The sequence below is a fragment of the Marmota monax genome, unplaced genomic scaffold, assembly GCF_021218885.2.
Source record: "Marmota monax isolate L192 unplaced genomic scaffold, Marmota_monax_Labrador192_F-V1.1 WCK01_AAM20220418_F8-fsc00067, whole genome shotgun sequence".
In the NCBI taxonomy this organism is placed as follows: domain Eukaryota; kingdom Metazoa; phylum Chordata; class Mammalia; order Rodentia; family Sciuridae; genus Marmota; species Marmota monax.
The window spans coordinates 8,254,964-8,280,267 of record NW_026695065.1 but is presented as its reverse complement, the minus strand read 5'-3'; the positions used below and the strand labels follow the sequence as shown (position 1 = coordinate 8,280,267).

The 25,304-nt window shown below is 35.7% G+C and overlaps 1 protein-coding gene across 11 annotated transcripts in view; it reads right to left on the bottom strand.

Moving 5' to 3' along the window:
* The window catches only part of Diaph2 (diaphanous related formin 2), an 867,887-nt gene that overhangs the window by 311,360 nt on the left and 531,223 nt on the right, over window positions 1-25,304 (bottom strand). For all 11 annotated transcript variants that reach the window (XM_046427818.2, XM_046427819.2, XM_046427820.2 and 8 more), the window contains one exon: window positions 18,269-18,393. In XM_046427818.2, the coding sequence (XP_046283774.1) occupies window positions 18,269-18,393 (125 nt within the window). The remainder of the gene's footprint in view (window positions 1-18,268; window positions 18,394-25,304) is intronic.

Here is a 25,304-nt window from a genome sequence, read left to right as displayed (position 1 = left end):
TGACGTCAATTTACCAACATGGTGGCTGCTGGCCTCCTCTGTGGTCTGACCGGTGTGGAGAACCGAGATGGACCGCTTCCTTCCCCCGTCTCGAACCCAGAATTCAGCCCTGAGTGCGTGCTTGCGCGGCTGGCAGAAACTGCAGCACTGTAACCCAGCGTCTCTATCCCAGCGCGCGTTGCAGACTCTAGCCGCGGGGCGATTTGCTGAATAAGCAGTGTTACCCTCCGTGCGACAAACCTCTTGCGTTTGAGTCCCCGTAGCCGATCCTCGTGCGATGGAAATCCTTCCTCCAGGTTCCGGCGCACCCCACTATTGCTGGAAATTCCTAACAAGATATCCTTTAGCCGTCCTGACTTGTCATACTCCCACACAGTGAAGCAGCACACGGGGGTAATGCACTCCCCTCGCCGCCATCTTCCTTCTCCCTCATCTGCATTTTTATAACAAACAAGTAAACATAAGTGTTTCCCACCAGATTGTTAACAATTCAAGAAAATTGGCCATATCCAAGGAGGGGAAGTTCAAAACCTCCATTTATAGCTGGTGGATCAGAAGCCCAGGTAAAATGACCTGGGGCTTTTGACTAGATTCTAAATTGCTCATACTCTGGTTTCTCTTCAGATCGTATAAATCTTTCGCCTTTTACTAAATTGCTGGGGCAGGGCTCAGAGGGAGGACCACAGTCTTGCTACAGAACTCTCAACTTGTGGTATCTGATGCTATCTCCAGGGAGACATGTTAGAGTTGAATTAAATTTGAGGACTTCGAGCTGCTATCCATTTCTGCAAAGTTGCTTTCTTGCTGGTGGGGAGAACTCACCACACTTTTTAGGTGAGAGAAGTCTTCTGTGTAGACTGTGGTGGTAGAGAAGAGGAAACAATGATACTTTTTTTCTTAACATACAGTTATCATGGTTTAATTACAGAACATTTTGGAGTAGGCATGAGTGTGAATAAAATAGCTCTACAGTTTAAAACTGTAAAAACAATATAAATGCAAATTGTTATTAAGAATACAAATATAGTTGAATATGTACATTCAGCTTTCTAATACTGGAAATGATTCTGACTTATGTGGATCAGTAGTGGGGAAGTGGCAAGTACCACCATACCACCCCATTTAAGGGAACATCATGTGGTACTTGGAAGGAGAGAGGAACCTTGGCCTTTCAATAATTTATGACCCACCAAATACTGTTTGAACTCTTTAGACTATTATTCTTGATCATTTGGAACTTGATTTTTATCCCCTTTCCTAGTAATAAATCCTACTACTTGCAGTCAAACAGGTCTACTTCATTTTCTTTCAACACTTTTTTGAACTTTATGGACTGACTTTTTGCCTGTGTCTGGATTGTAACTCTCCATAAAACCTCCACTACCAAGTCATCAGAAAGACAGATCTTTTTCTGATCTGAACTACTACTAAGACAATGTATGCAAATACTATGAAGACTAAAAATCTCGATGGAAATACTAGGTTTCATTATTTTATAGAAAGAACTTTCAAACATGTATGTACATTTGTCATACCTATATTGTCTTATAATGGTTTGGGCATATTATTGATTCTGCTTCCTAACGTACATGTTTCAGAAATGGAAGTTCTATGTCTTATTAATGTTTGTATACCTCCCAATCCTAATGCTTTTTACAGAAGGCATATCCAGGCATTACAAGAATGGCAAAAGATATGTTTGGATAAAGGGAAATGCAGCATAGAGCAGAAGGCAAAACTCTCTGTGTCAATTATGTCCTAATATATGAATGCATAGGCAGATATGTTAGATGACTTAACACATATGCCCCGTCATATGCCATCTCAATGTTTACAATCAATCATTTTTTAACAGGCTTTGTGAGTTTAAACTATTTAATCACATAATACAGGGATTTCTAAACAAAACAGAGTTTAGTAATAAAATCTATTTATACATTTAAATTTAATCTGTTGATTATGTTATATCTTAAATTTTGAATTCTTCTTTAACCCAGTCTAGTTTAGTAGAGTTCCTTAAATGCAATTTTTGAAGTGTTGGAGGAACAGTGCAGGGGTGGCCTCATGCATATTAGGCAAGCATTCTACCACTGAGCTGCATCCTAGCCCTCAAATCATTTTTAATATTAATCTAATATAGACATAATTAAGGAGGAATTTTCATTTGTTTAAATAAAGACATGAAGTGAATTCCAAAATCAATTAGAATAACATTTTGGATGACCTGTGAGAATATTGAGCAAAATGTTTTTTCAGGGTCAAGTATAACATTAAAATAAAATGACAGAGAAGGGCAAGTCATATATTCATTCATTTTTCCAGACACAAATAGAGCCCTACTATGTGCCAGGCACTGGGAGTACAAAAGATGATCACCACAAAGCAAACATGGTAAACTTCGTGTACACTTAAGGCATTTCAGCAAAAGTTGAATGTTAAGTTCTTCATGAAGCTACTCCAAAGCACAATATGCACTGCCTTGTTAACTCTTAATGAATTTATAACAATGCCACATAATTAAACTTAATTAAATACCATCCTTTTAGAATCACTTTTCTCATATGTATGCTCTTAACTAAGTGCTAAGTTCCTTTATAGCCAAGAGAATATTTTGCCCTTCATTTTTATACTGTAGTACCATGGCACTTACTATAGTGTTAGAAACTGCAGTGACTGCTTAATAAATATATGCTGTCTGACTAATAAAAACATGGAAAGCAATGTATTTGTGAACCCAGAGGAATTGTTGGCACACACAGTTCCCAATTATCTGTGCTAAAGGAGATAGTTAATTCAAAACAAAAGATAATATAAAAGTCATTTAGCTTTGGAATGCTTTCTCATATATAACATTTCATTTGGGTCTCTTGGTTGGTTTGACAATACATTTCCAACAGTGAAGTTGCAATATTAATTCCCAACTGTGGCCAAAGGTTTTGCTTTCTCACCAAATAAAAATATGGTTAAGAAATGCTGAAAATTAAACAATAATCTTGTATTGTTTGTAGTTGTATTCTGTCAGTTTTACCTCCCTGACTACATACTTTCTTGAAAGCAGAACACATACCCTAATCTTATAAGTACCAAAGAATTTAGAATATTCTTTTCCATGAAGCATGCAAGAATCTTCAAATTCCATCTGTTGTCTCTTCCTATTTTCTACCCAGATGGAAAGGGTATGGATTCCTTTAACAGTAAACACCTGGATACTTCTTCCATAATGAGGAATAACTATCCTACTTCTTTCATAGTCATTTACTACATTTTGAAGAACATACCTTTTATCTATCAGTCTAAAAACAAAAAAAAAAAACTCAAACAAAAATGTAAAACAGATTTTTTAAAGAAAATTATATAGAATGAAGTTGGACAAAATCAGATCATGGCTTTCCGGTAGACAAATAATTAATTTTCTATTTGTGAGATTTAGGGCAGAATTATAAATAAAAGACAATTTTTATGTATCTTTTCCACTTTATGAAGCATGTTGAGTCATTATAACTAATCCAAATAGCAACATACATGAGGTAGGCAAGCAAATATTATCATTTCAGTTTTACAAAAGAGTAAATGGAACATCTTTTCTAAGATCAGAAGATAAAGCTAGATCTTAGGTCCACTGATATCCAGTCCAAATATTTCATTCAGATGGATTAAGACAGTCACTTTGCATTTGTAAGAACACCAAAGTTTGAAAGAACTTTGTGTGTGTGTGTGTACATATGACAAACAAAGTGGCCAGAGCATTTCTAAATGGTGTGCAAAATGAAATGATATTGCTGTACGTTTGGACTCAGGCCCATACTCAGGAATCTAGATATTGGTAATTAAACAAAGTTGCTGTACACAAATTTGTTAATGCCTTTGCAGATATCAAAAAACCATTTATTAAATATTTACTTTTGATGAGGAAAAGAGGGGTTGATACTTCCACCTCTGAACCATTTTTTATCTCAATTACTCCTTTTCTGTACTCAGGCAGTATCAAATGATGATTAGGTCCTGTTCCCCCTCTCACTGATGACCTCTGGAAAGCATGTATGTTATTCTTTTCTTATTTTTCATTGATTTTCCATTCTCACCATTAGTGAGTCCCTTAGCCTTAAATGTGTACGTGAGATATAATCCTCTCAAGTTCATTATCACTCTAAATGTATCTTATGAGGGGTGTGTGTGTGTGTATAAAATCAAAATTCAATTGGATAATTTTCAGTAATGTTAGTCATACAGTTCTTTCGATTTCTAACTTCAGTAATGAGTTGGGAAAAGTATAAGTTTATCATCCGATCTTTACAACACAAAGGAGAGTACCATTGCATGATTACTAAATAATCAGTCTTGCTTTCTTACATTTTTATCAGTCTTCACCTTATAAAGTGAATTTTCTTTCATTATCTTAAAGTTTAAACCCAGAAAAATAAATAAAACTGTGAATAGTCACCAGGAAGCTAAGTTTACTTTGCTGTATTTTCATAAACTATATGTAAAACATATTCCAACTACAAATAAGTGAACAGACATTGATAGAAAGAGATACTGATATATATTTCTACATATTGAAAATAGTATGACTGTGATTTTTGCTGTTAGTTATAAAGAGTTATACTAACATTACTGTTAACATTTGGATATGGAGTGCTCCCCCAAAGCTCCAGTGTTAGTGCAGGAACATTCAGAGGTGAAATGATAGATTATAAAAAATATAACCTAATCAGTCTATCCTAGTTTGAGCAGAATAACTGGGTGTTAACTGTATGTAGGTGGGGAGTGGCTGCAGGAGGTAGGTCACTGGGTTAGGCACTAAAAGCATGCATCTTCCCTGTGTCCCCCTCACCCTTTCTCTCTTGGCTTCCTGATGGCCATGAGCTAAGCAGCTTTCCTCTTCACACCCTTCTGCCATGATGTTCTGCCTAACCTTGGACAAGAGCAATGGAGTTGATTGCCCATGGACTGAACTCTAGAAGCATGAGCCAAAATAATTTTTTCCTTCTCTAAGTTTTCTTGTCAGGTATATCGGACACAGGGATGAGAAGTTGACTGACATAATCATTATCATTGCATGCTTGTTTAACATACCACAAATGCATTTCATATTTGAAAAGAGTTTCAGTAAATTTTAAATCAAAATAAAATGAATCAAATTCATAGATTCATTACTATATCCAATTTATGGTCTTGTAAAAATCCAAATGGCTTTATCTTTATAACTATGAATAGATATAATAGGTATGCTATATGTTCTCTAGTATATATGCACACTCACATAAAAATAACCATTTTGGGTAATTTAATTTTCTCAAGGTTCCTTTTGTTTTATTTCTATATATAAATCCCACAGAAAGGTTTTTAATCTGTTAAAACTTAGCTTCTGGTAAGAATGATGAGAATTTGTCAGACTGAGGGTACATTAACTCTTTCAGACAAATTAAGTCCCGTTTTATGTTCTGAAAAAGATGATTTCCCAGATGAGTCTCCTGAGGCCTGAAAAGGTTTACGCACCCTTTAAACGAGCAATATATTCTGTTCTCATCATCAACATCATGCACCAAATGTCTGTCAATTCCCTGAACAATGTTTGAAAAATGTACTTATAGTCAGTGTAATTTCAGGCTGAATTTCAAACAAGCAAGACTCTTCAAATAGAAACGTTTTTTCTTGTGTGTGTGTGTGTGTGTTCTGTGTGTGTGTGTGTGCACACACACTAACAGATCCTAAAAAACATGCTATATTCAGGCGTTTCTTAGAATATAATTTCTACTAAGGGTTTGCTAAGAGCTAATTTTCAATACCTGCATTTAAAGTCAAAACATGATAAAGGACTAATATTTGATACATGTTAGAGTCCTCTCTTGTCAAACTGAGGTCATGCCAGAATAATATGTTCTCTATTTACTTGCCAGAGTGCTAAGTTTAATATCATTATACAATGAAACTGAAACCTATTTAACTAAACATTTATTAAGTACTTAAATTTCTATGAAGCTTTGTGCTAAGCTTGTTGCAGAATATTCAGATGAATAAAAATACATATCTCAAAAATTTATAACCCAGTGTACACAACAGACATGTACATAAACAGAATATAGGCAAATGAGCAAGTATGCTAATCCAAGTATTCAAATATTATGAGAACACAAGGGACAAGGAAATTAATTTTGATTGCTATGATTAGAAAGGCTTTCTGGAGGAGATAGTGTAAGTGAACAGTTAATTTTTAAATTAGCTTACAATCCTTTCAAAAAGAATAGTTTTCCATTTTGAGCGAGACAGGAAAGGACACAATAAAGTAGTTTCACAGGGAACAAATGTAGAATTCATCTCAGATTTATGAACCCTTCTGAATTCAAAGGCCACATAACACTATGACAAGGGTTAAACTCCAAATGAACAAAATTTGGATCTCAACTCTCACAGCGATATTGATTACTTATGTGATATCAAGTACATGGCTGAACCTCTTTAGCCTTCTTATATTTGAAATAAGGCTAATTAAAATAAGGTTAATAATAGTACCTACTTCATAGGATTGCTTTGGAGATGATTTGTGGCAGGGAACAGGTTACACATACCTAATCTGAAAACCTAAATTCTAAAATGCTCTACATTTTGAAGCATTTTGAGCACTGATGTGACAACACTAGTGGAAAATTCCACACCTGACTTTATGTGATAGGTCACAGTTAAAATGCAGGAGACTTAAAATATCGTGTAAGATTGCCTCCAGCCTATGTGTGCATAATGTGTTTATGAAATATAAAGTGAATTTCATGTTTAGACTGGGTTCCATCCCCAAGATATTTCATTATGCATACCCAAAGTCCAAAAATCTGAAATATGAAATTCTTGTGGTTTCAAGCATTTCAAATAAGGGATATTCAAAATCTCTCTCTCTCTCTCTCTCTCTCTCTCTCTCTCTCTCTCTCTCTCTCTCTCTGTGTGTGTGTGTGTGTGTGTGTGTGTGTGTATAGTTACACCATGGCATAATGGCTGGCACATGACATTCACTAAATAGTAAAAACACTTCTCTTTAAACAAGAACCACGATTCTTCTTTTTGACTAGGCCGCACCATTGGGTTTTCTCTTTAGTCCTGAATGGTTCAATTTTAGCAAGAGGTCTGATGGGTCAGTTGAGTGAAAATCCTCCATCCTTGGGTATATGACCAAATTCCTCATCTCCAAACTTCTGTTTCTTTTCAACCCAGTGTGCCTTTATCAAGAATCTTGTCAAATTGGTTAAGCCAGAATCCTTTTTATCCTGGATATTTCCTCTTGGTAATTTTCCGTCTATTGATTTCTACCCTGTTCCATGGCTACAAATCCCCACTTGCCCTTGTGTTCGAAATGCATCTCGATTGTAAACTGGAATCTCTTTTCTATCACAATAGTTTCTGAATAAAATTTGCCTTGACTGCTTTCACTTCTATATGGTTCTGATTCTCTTCGATAATAGTTGTTATTATTACTATGTTATTACCATTTTATCATGAATGATTATACCTTCTATCTAGTTCAATGTACAATGGAACAGAAAATTTCCAATATCACTATCAAGAGTGTGCCTTTCAAAGGATGCTAAGAATCTCCCTTTTAAAAAGAACAGTATTTCCCTATGTGCTTTTCTTACCAAGGAGAAATCTAAATAAACCCTCTAGCTTCACTTATTCTTAGTCAACTTAAAAATCATTAATTTTGGAGGTCATACATTATTACTCTCCTATTAGCTTTGCTATAGATAACACCTGATGTGTGTGTTATGATAATAGTTACCTAGGTTACTCTTCAGGGAACTGAAGGTCTCTCTTGCTGAAATCACTGACTCTTCACATGGGCCTGAAGATATCCAATGGGTGACTGAAACACAATGAAAATGTGTGGAATCTCTGTCTTCATTTTGTCTGTTTCCTTTATTGACTTAAAACTTTGGACCAGATTCTACTCACCACTTATTACAGACATGACAATCATTTGAGAAATATCTGGTTGAAAAGGTTAACTTGAGGTACACTTGCCTAGTCCCCCACCTCCCAACTGCCAAGACTGGAAACACAAGATCATAAAAGGAATGAAAAGAGGTGACCCTGAGTTCCTGGAATATATACACTCATTCCCTGAAAATATATTAATATTCCTCTTTTATTAGCCAGTTCATTTCTTTTATTATTCCCATCCTATATCTGTAACCCCTCAACTACCTGAAGGTGAGAAGCTTATTTGTGAACAAGGTACCTTCTTCTCTATTCTTTGGCCTATGAATAAAGCATTTTTTTTCTCCCTAATACTCTTCTCTCAGTCATTGGTTTTTCCGTGGGATAAGGTTCCATAATGACTTTGGAAACAATCTGCTTTTTTCCTGCCAGTACTGGTAGTTGAACCCAGGGCCTTGTGAATACTAGGCAAGCCCTCTATCATTGAGCTACATCTCCAGTTCTTTTTACTTTGAGTTGTGGAGGTTGGCCTCCAATTTCAGATACTCGTGCTTCAGCCTCCAGAATATCTGGGATGACAGGCCTGTACCACCATGTCAGGCAACAATATGCATTTCAATGTATGTATTATTTCCATTACTGACCATGCCCCTTTTCTTTTTTTTTCTATCCTATACCCTCTCCTACTTGAAGAGTCTCATTAAAGAAACCTTGCTTAGAACTTCCTGAATTTTCTGAATTTTTGAACAACCGGCAATAGAGAGTAAGGACCAACAGTCAGAAGTGGCGATTTTCCCTTAAGTCTAGTCTGACATTCTCAATTTTTGTTTAAAAGACAAAAAATGGCCTGTATACTACATTTTAAAAAATATATTTGTTCTTTGTTTTTGTTTTGTGAACTTTAAATGACATTTAGATTATCATTCCACTAAACCCTGTTATTGGCATGTTCTCAAAGATGATAAGTATTACTTATAGTTGAATAATAATTTAGATTTTTTTCATCTATTTTAAATTATTCTCTTAATAATGAATAGAGGAATAAAATTAACATAATGGCAATGCATTAGAGACCTCAAATCTGTTTTGAATTATCTGGAAAGGACAATGTGCTTCCTCACAGATTTCATTTGTAACCACTTGGAATGACTCTCCCTCATACTAGGAGGAAATCCCAGGTGTTGATAGTTAGTTGACAGGGTGTTAATGTCATTAACATTCTGTCAGCTCTTCTTGTCAATGTGTTAATGGTGTTCCTGCTGCTCAGTCACTCCCTGTCCTCCAGTTGGGGAAATGATTTCGCCAGCAGTCAATCAAAAAGCTAAGCTGATGTGGGGCAATAGACAGCCCTGCCATTGACAAAACCTCTGTGAGTAAATGTGGTAAGAAATTTGTCAACAGGATATAAGCACTAAGGTCAACACTGTGGTTAATGTGCTTTTTTCTAGACAGCTTAAGATATTAAGGAAGGGCCACAATACATATTTAAAAGTCTATGAAGTCCTCTTTTAAGAACAGGCTTCTTTCCTGTCTGAAAAAGCAATGAAAAGTAAGTAAAATAATACTTTGATTAAAAGAGAAAAATAATGATAGAAAGCAAAGGTGTTAGGCCTCAGAACACAATTTCCTAAAACATGGTGCCTTCGCATGCTAAGTATTTTCAGATGCAGGAGATACACTGACCCCAGAACAAGATCTCTCTGAAGTTTTGTTGCCCATTTCCCAGAAGTGGATCACAGAAAATAGAATTCCCCTCCAGTCAAGCCATAAAATATCGAAGAATCACTCGGAGCTCCTCCCTTCTCCACTGAAAATGTTCATGTGACTGGTGGGAGTCTTGCCCTATACCCAGGGGGGGAGAGAGAGAAGAAATGTCAATGCAGAGACCCCAGAAAGAATCTTGTCCAGTGAATTCCCTGTTTATTAACATGAGATTATGCCACTTTTCATCTGATCATGTTTCTCTTCAACTATCCACTTCTTTTAACAGACTTAGCAATAAGCAATAGGCAGTTTTCTCTGGAGTCTTCATCACATAAAATGGTGGTTAATTAAATTTGCTGTGGTTTTCTCTTATTAATCTATCTTTTGATGGAGGTGATGTGAGCCATCAACCTTGTGATGTGTGAGGAAAATATACTACTTTTCCTCCACTACAAAAGAAAAATTATTTCAGTCACACTACTGTCCAAGAAGACAAAAGCTACAATTTTGCAAATGATGTCAGTGTCACATACACTGTCAAGTCCAAGAGAAGACCCAAGATCAGCTAGCAGTCTATTCATGATGTTTCTTCTCACCTCTTTCAAGCATGGGTTATTGTTCAAAGAGCGGAAACCAGATGTGACTCTGAACCTCACCCCACAAATATTCACAGGAGATGCCAAATACAGACATAAACTATAGAATTCACAGTAACTTTAAAAGATAAAAAGAGATGACTCTTAGAAATGAATGAATGAAGAATATGAACTGTGGTAAATAGGTTTATAAGTTACTAATGCTATCCTAACATAACTCTAGCTCACTACAATGACACAGGGACAACTGGTTGATGTTATCATCAGAAATGGAAAATATTCCTCATTTAATAATGAGAACATTTTTTGGAAAGTTCACGAAGGTAACTTTAGACAATATGTAATACATAATAAATATTTGATAAATGAATATCTATAGCATTTACTAAAGACTAGTAAAGATTTTATTTCAATTCACTGAGCAAACAATTGAGCTAAAACCTTCCAATACTAGGATTGTTATGAGCATGTTAATATAAAGAATATTGATGGTCTCTGACTTAGAATTTGACTTGTTATTTTTCAACTTTATGGTGGCACTTAAGTGTGTATGCTAACTGCGAGCAGTTTCTTTTGACAAGTGGCTCCTGATTGTGCCCAGCCAGACTGCGGCATTTGGTGGCTCGCACGGGGAGCGACTGAGGGTAAGTGAAACTGCTCGCCCCTGAGGGCAGGGCGAGAGGATGGGTAGCCATTTTAAGATTCCTCTTTTATTTTGCTTCACTTTTGTTTTAAGTTGCCTGTCCCTGGAGATGAGTGAGACGGAAGAAAAACCGCTCACATCTGAGGAAAAACTATTTACGTCTGAGGAACAGATAGGAAGAAAGGACGGATGCACATGTCAGGAGGATAGAAAGGCTATAATGACTTTTTGTTGTTCCCTTTTTATTTCATTCTGTCTCGGTTTTGTTTGGCGTCATCTTGTTGGGTTGTATTATACTAGAAATACGGGATCAGAAATTAGTAAAAAACAAACTGAAAGAGTGTTAAGTAAATTGTTAGAGGAAGGAGGCATCTCAGTAAAATCAAGAACAATCAGGGCATACGTTGATACAATACAAAAATGTAGCCCATGGCTTTTTAAGGAGGAGTTGTTAAATATATCACAATGGAAGCATCATGGTGAAGATTTAAAAAGAATAGAAAAGAAAAGCCCAGGGACTCTGCCAGTTGGCACATTGCCATTGTGGACCTTCGTATCTTGTTTGCTTAGTCCAAAGCCTTCAGTTCAGACAATGGTAGAGGAAGGAGAAGACATAATGATTCAAGCAAAAGAGAAGGTCTCTCAAGTTAGTCAGACAGAGGAAAAGATTCAAGTAAAAGAGAAGGCCTCTCAAGCTAGTCAGACAGAGAAAGAAAGTGTAAAACAGAAAAAAGCCATCAGGGGGAAAGTTACAACAGGAGACTGCTACTAACACCTTTCTATCACCAGAGGGTGTAAGTGTCCAACCAACAGCAGCCGATTTGGATTCCAGAGAGATTAACCAAGGTCCTGACCCAGTGATTGTCTGGAGTCGGGAGTCTGTTTATGTGTTTCCACAGGGAGAACAGCAGCCGATTTGGATTCCAGAAAGATTAACTAAAGCGATTTCTACAGACCAAAAAGAAGATGATTTGGCTCAAATCCATAACAACTGATATCCAAAACTCCAGTTTGGCTATTCTTACATCTGCAACAGAACCAGGATGCTTTTTTCAATATCTATTTTATTATTGCCCTTTGCCATATCATGAAGTTCTATTTTGTTTTTTGAGCTCATACAGACCTAGGTTAATGTTTTGCTGATCAGTTCTATTTTTTGACTATAGAGTTTTTAAACATTGCAATGGAGATGTCACCTGTAAAAAGTTATAAGGCCTTTACTATAATGTTATGTGTTGTATGTATTATATTATGTGTGCACACTTGTGTTTTGTGTTATATGTTTGAATGTACGTATGTCCATATATCATATATGATGAGCGCTCATGATAAAATGGATCCAAATATTTTTTTTTTCACGTGATTTATATGGTTTAATTTAAATTGGGTAAACAACTGTTGAGGATTGTTTTAATATGTAAACAAAAAAGGTTAACAGATCTGTTTGTTTACTTTCACCTTTCCTTTTCATTATATTTAATAATTCTCTTAAAGATAATGTAAATTGTTAAGAAAATTGTTTTCTTTTAGTGCCTTCTGTAATGTTACATAATTTTTTCTTTAGCCATTATTGCCAGAATTCCTATCTTCATCCCAGTGCCGGTGAAGACAATGTAAATTGTTAAGAAAATTGTTTTCTTTTAGTGCCTTCTGTAATGTTACATAATTTTTTCTTTAGCCATTATTGCCAGAATTCCTATCTTCATCCCAGTGCTGGTGAAGTCAAAGATAAAACCAATCTACAGCTTCTACAATAGCCATCACTGAACTGCTTGCAGAACTTGCCTGGACACATTGTGAGGTCACCTGTATGCATTGTGAACTATCTGTTGGTACAGCGAATTGTGGTAGTGCTGGAGTATTTTTGCTGATGGTGTCACCGGTGGTACAATTTTTCAAAGGAGCCCTCAATTGGCTTAATGTCATGGCATTTTGCATCCTCCTCTACTAGTGATGGTCTAAAATTTGGGGGCCAACAGAGGTGAGGCAAAGAACCTCACCCCCCCACTGGTGCAAAGGCCTATCCACAAGTATAGCTGTATGCTGGACCGGTAGTCAGTGACGGGTATGATCCAATTGCAGTGGTACCAACCTAAGACAGGAGGCTGACGCCTAGAGGTCAGTTCATCCGATGACGGGTAAGGACCATATGTTGAATTGGACTGCCTAACAGACATGGTCCCTAAGCCACATGCTTGTTGTTTAAACAGAGAGGGGGAGATGTTGAGAGCCACAGCCGAAGGGGCCCCAGCAAACTTCCAGCTGCCAGCAAACTTCCAGCTGCCGGCTGATGATTGGCTCACAGCGGCCCCAGCAACATCTAGCTGATTGGCTCCTCGGCCCCAGCAACATCTAGCTGATTGGCTCCTCTGCGGTGATGCTCATTGGGCTGTTTCCCTGCCCTTTCAGACCACGGAGCTGCTCATTGGGGGACTTTTTTGGGTCCGCCCACGTGACCCAGCCAATCGGCCTCAAGAGCAGGAGGATTGTGGGAGGTGGAGAGAAGCTTGTGGGGGAGAGAGAGGCTTGTGGAAAGCCGGTGGTGGCAGTTGAGGCTCTGAGGGTTTTTCCTGAGAGGCTGTTTTGTTTGGCGTGTGTGGTTCTAAAAATAAAGTTAGTTTCTTTTGACAAGTAGCTCCTGATTGTGCCCAGCCAGACTGCGGCAAGTGTGTATGCTAATATGCATTGAATAGAAAGTTTACTTTGAATGTTTTTAAAATCTTTGCCCAAGCTAGAAATATTCTGTAATATACCCCCTTGAAATGCTGGATAACTACAACCAGCCCCAGCTCTCAATGAGCCAGGCAATAAGAAGAGAGAACAACCAATACTCTATAGTGTACTAGGTCACCAGAGGTTTTTGTTGTTGTTGTTGTTGTTTGTTTGTTTGTTTATTTGTTACAGGTATTTGATAAATAACATGAGGTATTCAACACGTTATTAGAAAATAGGCCTATTGTTAGATGATTTTGCCCAACTATAGGCTAATGTAAGTATTCTGACCATGATTGAGGTCAGCACAGTTAAGGTATCTGTTTGGTTGGTTAAGTATATTAAATGCATTTTCAACTTTTGATATTTTATGGGTTTATTGGGACATAACCTTGTCTAAAGTTGGGAGTATCTGTACCAAGAATACTGTTTCATGAAAAAAAATATCAGGATAACTACTATTTTCTCCATGTGGTTATCAAGATCACCCCTTTTACTTCTAGAACGTCTCACCTATGTTGTATGAGAGAATTTCCTGACTTTCTTCCTGTTTTATAATCTAATCAGGTTAGTTTGCTTTGTTCTTCCATGGGGTGCAGGAAATGCTACCTCCAAATACGGCATGTGGACATATTTGTTCCTGCTGCTATAAGAAAGTACCTTAGTCTGGGTAATTTATAAGTAACAGAAATTTCTCAGGGTTCTAGAAGTCCAGGATCAGGCACTAGCAGATTCAATATCTGGTCGGGGCAGCTTGTGCCTCTTTGCTGTATCCTCACATGGCAGAAAGGGCCAAAGAGGAAGCTGGACTCTTTCTTTCTAGCCTTTTTATAAGGCACTAATTCCATCCATCAGAGCAGAACTTACATTGCCTAATCATCTCCTGAAAACCCCTGCCTCTTTTTATTGATAACCTGCACATTAGATTTCAACACAAATTTTAAAGAGGATATATTCAAACCATATCACTTGGCCTACATAGTGTTTTAAGCTGAAGGAAACAGAGGTACATGTCAGAAGCAGAAAGTTCTCCTAATCTGTTACCCTTCTCTTCTGAAGGAGTTCACAGAAACTAGAATTCTTCTTGCCTCTTATTCAGAGAAGTAGGCTATAAAACCTAGGAAGGGTCATTGTCTGACCTTCTTCCTCCTTCCTCTGTCATGGAACAGGTATCCTGCCCCATACCCAGAAGAAAGCAATGTTGCATAGAGAAGTCAAGTATCTGAACAAACAGACCTTGTTCAGTTGTCCTCTGCAGCCCATCCCAGTTTATTATAATTACATCATACTCCTCTGTCTTATGATCACAACAATTCATAAAAATACAGTATTACTTGTTTCTTTGGCTCTTCATATATGAAGGCTCTTGTGTTATAAAAACTTGCATTAAATAAATGTGTGTGCTTTTCTTTTGTTGATAATGTCTTTTCTTATAGAGGTTTCAGCCATGAACCTTGCAATAGGCAAGAGAAGGAATCTTTTCTTCCCCACACTATCTATTTTCTTCTGACTCAGAAAAGCAACCAATTTTGGATAGAAAAGGGAGACAAAGGTGATGTGTTTCCTTCTAAAATCACTGGCATCAGAAGGCTGAAAGCAGCCAGGCAACTCTTTTTACAGGAGAGTATTTCTCTTTTTTGGTCAATTTTTTTGACATTTACCTTAAAAGGCATGAACCATCACTTCTAAAACTTATTATACCTTTTTACAGGCATACTCTAAAAAGGTGATTTAATGTTACTCAAGTTCCTGAGAAGACTTATATGACTGAAATAATTGGGGGGTTATGGGATTAAACCTAGGGATGCTTTACCACTGAGCTATAAAAACAGCCTTTTTAATATAATGTTTTTATTTTGAGACAGGGTCTTACTAAGTTGCTTATGGTCTCGATAAGATCTAAGGCTGGCCTTGAACTTGCAATCCTCCTGCCTCATCCTTCCAAGTCACTGGGATTACAGGTATATGCCACTATACACGTCTATGATGAAAATTTTTATTACTATAAGCACAACCTGCCACTGCTTGACAATATCCCTGTTGATATGTGAAGTAAAAGTAGATGCTTCACTATGGTGATCACCATTGTCTGTACCTACAGAATTCTGTGATTTAACAGACATTTACTAAATGCCTACACTAGGCAAGGTGGTGGGCATTATTATGAGTACATGGTAATTAATAAACCAGATATGATCTCTGTGATGGGGACAGCAAAAATGATGTAAGTGCCAGACTGTCAGCAGCTTAAGGTCAAGTTTCTACTTTGTGCACTGCTACATTTTCTTTGCTCAGCAATAAACCATTGAACACTAACTGTAAGCTTTGGTGGATACTATGAAAGAGTAAGGTGAACATAAGGTGCTGTCTTACATAGACCAATCTAAGGATTAGGCAAAAAGATTCAATGTACCTATTTAGTTGCTCTGTGGCCATCATGCCATTGCTGCTTACCATAGCCCTGTTCCTGTTCTCAAAGTCCAAAACGGTAGAGAATCCTATTCAGTTTCTGAATTCACAGTTCATATAGAAATATTAGCATGTAGTAGGAAAGGTGATTTTAAGACACACTACTGTCATACTGTGCCCATAGTAATTCAGTTTAAAGTGCCAGTGCCTAAAGCAAAGCAATTTTTGACAGGGGACAGAAACACTGGAAGATCATCCAGTACAAAGAATCCTATAATAAAAATGAAAACATGATTCTGATTTTAAAACAGGATCAATTATCACACAATCAAAAAATTCTTCTCTTTTTTAGATGTCCAGAAGGGTACAAAAATATAAAGCAGGCATCGGATCTCACATAATGTATACATGATGATCATGCATTTTGTCTGCCTCTTTCTGGAAGACTGAAACTCTCGATAAATACTGAAGGAGTCTTACACAAGAATAATAATCTCTACAATAGTTTTACTGCTGTAATTAATTAGTTTTTAACTAACTCAATATTCTTTTTCTCTGAAATAAACTGCTGTATATTTTATTTTGTTTTCTTAAATATGATATGCAAAGTAACAGCCCCTTACATTTTAATATAGTTTTCAATCCCCTTGTGGGCAAACAGTCACACTTTAGTGCCACTTAAATAAAGAATAGCCATTCATCTGTAACATACAGATACAGAATGCTCTGGATTTTCATTTAAAAGTGCTTAATTACCTGCACGAAGACAGAAATAAAATAAGGAGTCCAAGCCAAGTTCATGAGGGTTTGAAATTACTTTTCTTTTTCTAAATGAGCAACAGAAACTCAATGTTGCAAGCTGTTGTGTGGCCATAAGCCAACTACAGAAGAAACTGTTCAAATGAATGAGGGGATCAGGAATTAAATTCAAATGTATGAGGCAAGAACCAAAATCAAAAGGTGAAAAAAGAAAGTTGTGTTTCCAGTGACAGGACAATATATTATATCTGAATGAAAATGATCTAATCAGCGATACAGTGAAACCCTCATGGTAAGTATCTGAATGTAGCCAGTTATGCAATCCAAGGTTAATTTTGAGGATTACCTATCTCCAAACACTTGTGAGATTATGCTTCCAATATTCCTAGTTATAAAAGTACTCAGCATAATTAAAAGAAAACATAAAACACAGTGTTAATTCATGAACAAAAACAGTAAAAACAAAAGAGAACTTTCAACATAAGTCTAAATTGTCATGCTCAAATAATTTGGGTTCAGAACCAAGACATCCAAGTTGGAAAGGAAAGAAAGTATATGAGAGAAGAAAAGGCAATATTTTAACCTTGAAACAAGGTGACTCCCATGTAGTTGTAGAAGGAATTAATATCAGATAAAGAATTTACAGTATTTATTCCCTCTAGAGATATAAAATGGTGAATCAATCTGCAGTTCAAGATATTTATTTAAACCCAGAGGAGGAGGATATGGCTTTAACTTTGAAAACCAAAATAGAAAAAAAAAACTCAGCTCTAATGTAGTTTATCTTTAGACACCAGCTTTAACATTAAACAATTCAAGCTAAATGCTATTTCTCAAGTTCTCCTTTCATATATTTCTAAAATTTATGAGTATACCACATGTAAAATAGGAGTTTGAAAAATATTTTAGCCAGAAATGCTTAATGTTTTACATTTATATGTATATACAAATATAAATTATAATTTAAATATATCACCTACTGATCAATTCATCTATTCATGCCTGCATCTATTTGTATTTCATAATCCTCTTAGTCTACTGATATTAGTCATCTTCCAATTGTCCTCCAAAACATACAAATGCCATCAGAAAATACACACGTGTCCTCAAAAAATGAATGCACAAATGCAAAAAGAAAATGAAAATCTCAGACCAAAAAAAATTAATATCCATCACCTCTTTTATGCTCTTGGTTACATAAGAAGATTCTTTCTTTTCTTTTGTTTTGTTTTAGGTCTAATCAAGCCTCATAAGACTTACCTTGCATATCTTATGGGCTTTCAAATGAAATTCTTCTTTGAGAAATGGCAATTTTCAGGTCTAATCATTCCCTTGCTTATACTCTATCTGTTTCTAAGCATCATGAAACAAAATTTATGCAGCTAATATAAAAACAGCATACACACAAATTCAACCAGACAGTGTTAGAGACCATGGAGTCTAGAATTAACCACATGGTAAATAGACAGACAGACACAGACTAACAAATAAACAAAATACTTAAATAAATAAAGGATATAGACATCTTTTCAACAAACTTATCATGTTGATTTTCTGCTTGGGGAACTTTCTTGATGTCACGTTCCAGATGAACAATTTGTTGTTCCATTGCTGCAAGGCTGCTCTTAAGATTTTGAGCTGAAACTAAATAACAAGGTGCAAAAGGTTTAGAATATTTTACCAGGTGTTCCACAAAATAACTAAAACCAATATCATTTAAAGTACTGTTTTAAAGTGTTGTTTTAACAGGGAGAACAGTTACATAAAGTCAACTCACATTTTTCCGAATTACTGCTCATAAAATTTCTACTCTCCATGAAATAAATGAAAATGTGTAATATAAAAAACTCATCATGTTTAATATGACAATGTCACCATTTTACTCAGCCATTAGTTCAATGAATCCATTTCCATTTAAATTTATTGAAGAAATCTCTAGTATTCCATTCTTTAAAATCTAATTTGAAGATTAAAGAGAAACTAAGGTTCAAAAAGACCTTATCTTATTAATGCATGTTCTTCACTCTATAAATGATTTAAGGTGAAATTACATAAAAGAATCAAATATTCCTCTTTTGTTGAAATATGCTGATTTTTATAAACTAACACCTGTAGTAAAAGTTTCCATCTTCAGTCATTCTCGTACTCAACAGAGATGTGAAAAATAGTTGTTGATATAGAAAGAAAATTTAGAGCAAACCCCAGTGAACATACATGCACATACACACCCACAAAGCTTCGGCATTCCTCAAACACTATCATTAGTTGCCTTAATTACCCCTAACATTCTCTGCACTTCTCTTTTTCTCTCATTGACAACTAATAATTTTAAGTATTGTGTTCAAACTGCATACTTTTCAGATCTCTCATGATGCCTTCTTTTCACAGAGGTACTTAAAAAGAAACTTTTAACTGTTTTATAGATACAGCATGACTGCCAACTATGTACAAAGACATCTGTATCACTATCATCAGAAGGATACAACATTCTAGTTAAAGAGACAAGGTAAGCATTACAACTCCACAGGTAGGCAGCCTGTGACACTGGATTTTAAGTCCTGGCTGCTGAGCCCTGTTCTTTTCATTAAAGACTGTGTAGCAGAAATAGAAAAATATTATATAATTATTTTTAAAGTAAATTTTGTTTCATTCAGAGACACAGCAGCATTACAATGAAAAATTTAAGAGATTGAAAAAAATCGACCTACTGACAAATTTCAACCAGACTGTTCTGATACAAATTCATCATGCTGACACACACACACCTTCATACTCAACAAGGAGAAATCACCTTAGATACACATGGAAGTTCAAGAGACTGAAAATCAAATACCAATAGTTTAGACTATTTTTTCTATTAATCTGTCAATTAAATAGCTCTGTCCAAGTTAGTTCCATTTGTTTAGATCTGACAAGCTTGGAAATCATTATTATTGGAGAATATAAGAGTTTTGTCTTGCCCAAAATTTGCTAATGATTCAGCAATCACTACTCATTTATTTAAAGAATGAGTTTGCTGGGAAGGAAAACATTCTTCCTAACTTTAAAATAGAATTTTTTTTCCCTTAGGTTTTACTGGTACATTCTCTATAACTCTGTAAAATTGTTCTTCCCCACTTACTTGAAACTAAACATATGAAATTGAACAGTTGCTTGTGTCATTCATGTTACACGGATGTGAAGGGTTTCGAGGCAGGCTATCACAAAATATTGCACCTTGTCATACTGAGGATTTTAAGCTAAAGGAATTTGAGAAATGACATGTATAGGAGAGACTTAGATGGTCCTTGAAAGAGGTCATAAGATTCTCATGTGGGAAGTATCCTTCTTAAACCCAGAGAAAACAAACCTTCTAATCTCTGAAGATGAGACAGAAAACTCTGAACAACAAAAGTTCCCTCATTCCAATGAGCTCCTATGTGTTTTTCTCCTATCAGGGTTTGGGATTCAATATTCTTCATCAAACCAACATAAAATGTTCAGATATAAGTGTTTTCTTGTGGGTCTTTATTTTTTCCTGAAAGTTACCATTACAGATAAAATTTAAATAATTCTAAATACGTAATTTTTTTTCTTTTCTTTCCTTTTTTTTTTGTTCTGTGTGGTGCCAGGGATTGAACCCAGGGCCTTGTACATGCAAGGCAAGCACTCTACCAACTGAGCTATAGCCTCAGCCCAGTAAGTAACCTCTGCAGGAGAGCTCCACATTTTCATTTTACCCTGGGCCTCACAAATTATATAGTTAGTCTCCAGATAAAGCACATATAATTTACAGAGTTAGATAGAGGGAGTGAGCAGTTCATTCACCTGCCAGTTCCTTCATGACTGTAATTCTGTTTTAAAGGGTGTTAATTTCTTGCTCTGGCTGGGGAGCAAATAGCCTGGTGGTGGGGGCATGTCAAAGAAAGGGTGCCCAGTAAATCTAGGATGATGCATACTCTGGACCTTGAACAGAGTATTCCTTACATCCTAAGTGGCTTATTCCTTTTTTTGACAGTTGAAATTGTTAGAAATTTTTTAAATTTACTTAAGACTCAAAACCAGCCTACCTGAACTCATACCCATTAGCAATAATTTTGCCTGCACTGATCAAGTCTACTCTGTTTTATGAAAAATGGATTAGATGCATCTTTTTAATCTACTCAGGTAAACCAGTTCCTTCAATTAGTCTTCCCATGATATGAAATAATTAATTACTTAAATTTTTACACAATAATATATTAAAATAAAATCTGTACTTTTTATCACTCATGGCACAAAGCCATATTACTTTTACACACAGCTGTGGAGAGCTGGATGCAGCAACAATGGTCTTAGGAACCGGACAGACGTACATTCTAAATCTCAGCCATACCAATTATTAGCCATACCAATTATAAGCCTATGGATTAGCTTCTCTGGACCTTCATTTCCTATATTTGCAAAATTCAGATGATAATACTCTCCTTAAATAAATGCCAGTCATTCAAGTTAAATGCTTTAATAAATGTAAGTATCTATCATTATATATGATGTATAACACGTTAATCCATAAATACTCCTTTCATATTTCATTACCTTCCCGTCTATATCCTCCTTTCCAACATACAAATTCTGTGTATGTGCCAACAAGAATTAAACAACTGAGATGCAATAAACAAAAAAAGGAAGAGGATAAGGAGGATAAAAATAATGAAGAAGAATCAGAGAAAGAGGAAAACAAAAAGAAAGAAAAAAAGCAGAAGGAAACAACAAAACTAAACCAGACTTATTTACTGCTACCTCTACTAGGGTCTGATTTCATTTAATATTGATCTTCTTTCTAATCAAGAGAAAGAAACTTAGATTGTATTTTCTATTCGTATATTTTAGAAGGTATGTGGAATTTTAGGTTTGGGAACCAGTGACAATTATACTAACAAATAGCAAATCTGTTTGAAATAGTAGTAAGTTTCAAATTGAAAGATGATTTCTGGAAACTGAAATCTATACAATAGTCTATATTTCCATGGAGACATTTATAACATAGTTATTTTGGCTTTCTAGATTTGTCTAAAACAAAACAGACAAAAATTTTAAAAAGTATTAGAAAAGAATTAATATGTGTTTACCAGCCTGATGACTTGCCTTAGATGCATTTGCCTCAATTTTAAGAGGGAGTCAAAGAAAGTTATGCTTAACTATTTAATCAGTCCACCTAACACTTCATAGTTATTAGCAGGGTGTGTCTATATGTATAAAGAGAAACAGAGAGAGACAGAAATATTTAACTGAAGGTGGCAGAGAGATGAAGGTACTCGGAGCCACAGGGATATTTAAACAAAAGTGTGGGTTAGGAATGCTTGTCTTCTGCACAGCCACAGCCTCGGAGTATATTTTTGTATCTGTCATTATATTCGTTCACTAATATAAATTAGGGAGTACTTAATGACAGTGCAAACATTTTATATCTGAGTAAATTCCCACTACAGGCATTTTCAATGACTGATTAGTCAGTCTGAAGGCACTTTAATTGTTTTCTCTGATTTCATTTTTACATCTACTATTAAATTACTGAATTTGAATTGTAACACTAAAAATTAAATTATAGCTATTGGTTTTTCTATTATAACTTTTTTTCATGTACTCTATAAATAAACTTTTAACATTAGTACATTCTCTTATCTACTTGTTTCAGTTGAAAAATATACATGCACATTTTCCTGACTTTGAGGAAATATGACAGTGGCCTGATCATCACTCAAAACATTTTAAGTGATAAAATTTTGCTAATTCATGATTTTAAGAAAGAAAAAGAAAAAGACACATATTTTAAGTGAGACTTTGAATAAAATGACTCTTCAATTACATAGTATGTAAGAAAACTAATATAAATTTAAGGAAAAAATCAGTTCTCTGCTGACATTCTCTAGCTCATTTCAAAATGCATAATTTTATGTAAATATAAAAGCTTTTCAATTATCTTGTGGATTTTTTCTCAGAATTAAATACTTCTATTAATTTTAACTACTGATTTGTAACAGAGCACTTCTTACATCTTTGCTCTAAGAAAGGCCACATAAAAATTTACTCTGGAAACTCTAAATATGAGCAGACCCAAACATGATTAAAATAACTCTGTAATGTTCCTTAACTGAATATTTTTAGTTGTAGAATTAGTATCAGCTGGACAGCACACCATTAAAGTGACTCATCCAGAAAGCACACATTAAAAAAACACAAAATAACAAAGGAATATTGGAAGCACATTGAACAATAAGCATTGTTTTATTCTTTTTCAAGTGCATTTATACATTTATAGTTTAATTTTATAGGAAAGCTTTACATGGAAATGAAGCAAATATGTTTATACAAACACAATAACAAAAGATCATCATTGTGGCTTCTTCAGATTTTAAATGGCACCCAAATAAGAAATCCATACAATAAAAAAAAATTGTATTAGAAAATGACTCATTCTAAGGAGAAAAAACTTGGTAAGAAAATTAACTTCTACAATAGTAATACAGAAGAATGAGATTGAGAGGCAGAGTGGAGGGATGGGTAACAGGAGGCAGTGCAGAATGAATACTTTAAAAAATCACATAATGTGCATATATAAATAAACTATAGGGCACGGTGTGGTGGCTCACACCTCAATCCCAGCAACTCCGGAGGCTGTGACAGGGGGATCATGACTTCAAAGCTAGCCTCAGCAACAGCAAGGCACTAAGCAACTCAGTGAGACCTTGTCTCTAATAAATGCAAAAATAGAGCTGGGGATGGGGTTCAGTGGTTGAGTGCCCCTAAGTTCAATCCTTGGTACCAACCAAAATAAATAAATAAATAAATAAATAAATAAATAAATAAATAAACAAACAAACCACAGGGATTTTCACCTTTATGTTTAAGTAAAAAGAACCAATCACATATAAATAAATAGATGAGCAAAAGGAAGTCTAGTATAGTAGAGAAAGAATTGAAGAGGGGAGGGAGACTGTGAGGGAAAAGAGAAAGGGTAAAGGGGAATTTGAACTGAAATCAAATTCCATACATGTATGAATTTGTAGGGATGAACCCAACTACTATGTATAATGACAAAGCTCTAATAAAAAGTTTGTTGTAAATAAAAAAGGAAAGTTATCCATGGAACATGCAATGTAACGAGCATTCTTATTAAATGCAATTTTAAAATATGCATAGGGGCTGGATGCAGCACACCTGTAAGCACAGCAGCTCTGGAGACTGAGACAGGATGACCAGAATTTCAAAGCCAACCTCAACAATGGTGAGGCACTCACAGCTGTAGGGGAGGAAATGTTTGTTTGAGTGTTCATGGTTTCAGAGGTCTTAGTCCAGAGAAGGCCAGCTCCAGTCTTCAGGGCTTGAGATGAGGCCAAACATCATTGCAGAGTGTGTGGCAGAGGGAAATGGCTTACATCATGGTGATCAAGAAGGAGAGAGAGAGACTCCAGTTCCAGATACAAAATATATACCCCATAGCCACAACCCCAATTAACCACTTCCTCCAGCCACACTGTACCTGACTGCAGTTACCACTCAGTTAATCCCATTAAGGGATTAATTCACTGGTTGGGTTAAGACTCTCACAATCCAATCACTTCTCCTCTGAACCTTCTTGCTTTCTCTTACACGTGAGCTTTTGGGGGACACCTCACATCCAAACCACAACAGGCATCTATTGTGAAAGATGGAGGGAAGGATTGAAATGAAAATAGGAAATAACTGTAGCCTGGACAGCAAATTATGGTGGCTCAGATTAGAATGACCAAGGATGACTTGCAGTATGTATTTTAGAGGTAGGGGTGGTTGGACTTGAAGCAGAAGAGATGTTAAAGGTAAAGAAGAAAGCTAATAAAAACAAATTCTGGTTTCTGGCTTCAAGGCCAGAAACAGAGAAGTTTGGAGGGAAGATTTGTGCAAAAAAGATCAAGCGTTCAATTTTAGGTCTAATAAGTTTCAAATGTCAGAGCCATCCCTTTTGAGATTTAAAATAGGCAACTGAATCTGGAGCAGAGAAGAGAGGTCTGAGAAGGACACAGGAAATAGGAAGCCGTTTGCATATATATCCCACTTCAGAACAGTTATGTTTCATTATATTGTTATTATATAATTTAGTCTGCAGTTAGGTTTCTGGGTATATAAATTCAGATAATAATTCCTGCATCCCAGACCCACTTCAAGTAGAAACATTTCTAGATGTTGGTTAAGGTCATTTTCCTCTGGGCTATGCTTGTAACTTATTCCTACATTTCCTAAAGTCTATCTTTCCTTGACTTAATATGAACTTGCACAAATACCATGAATATTTTTATTAAGACTGTTTCCTCCCTCAAAATTCTTGCTTGCTGTTACACTTATCTCTTCTTTTGAAACAAATGTTGTCAATAAGAACCAAGAAGCTAACTACATTTGGAGGTAAAGGGAGTTCATTAAATTAAAAAAAAAAAAAAAAAAGACTGCCAGCCCTGTAATGTATGAAAATAACTGCCACAATTTCAGCCTAAAAGAGGAAAAATCTGAAAGACTCCATTGTTTTTCATTTGGCACATTAACACTAGTACGAAAGTGAGGGG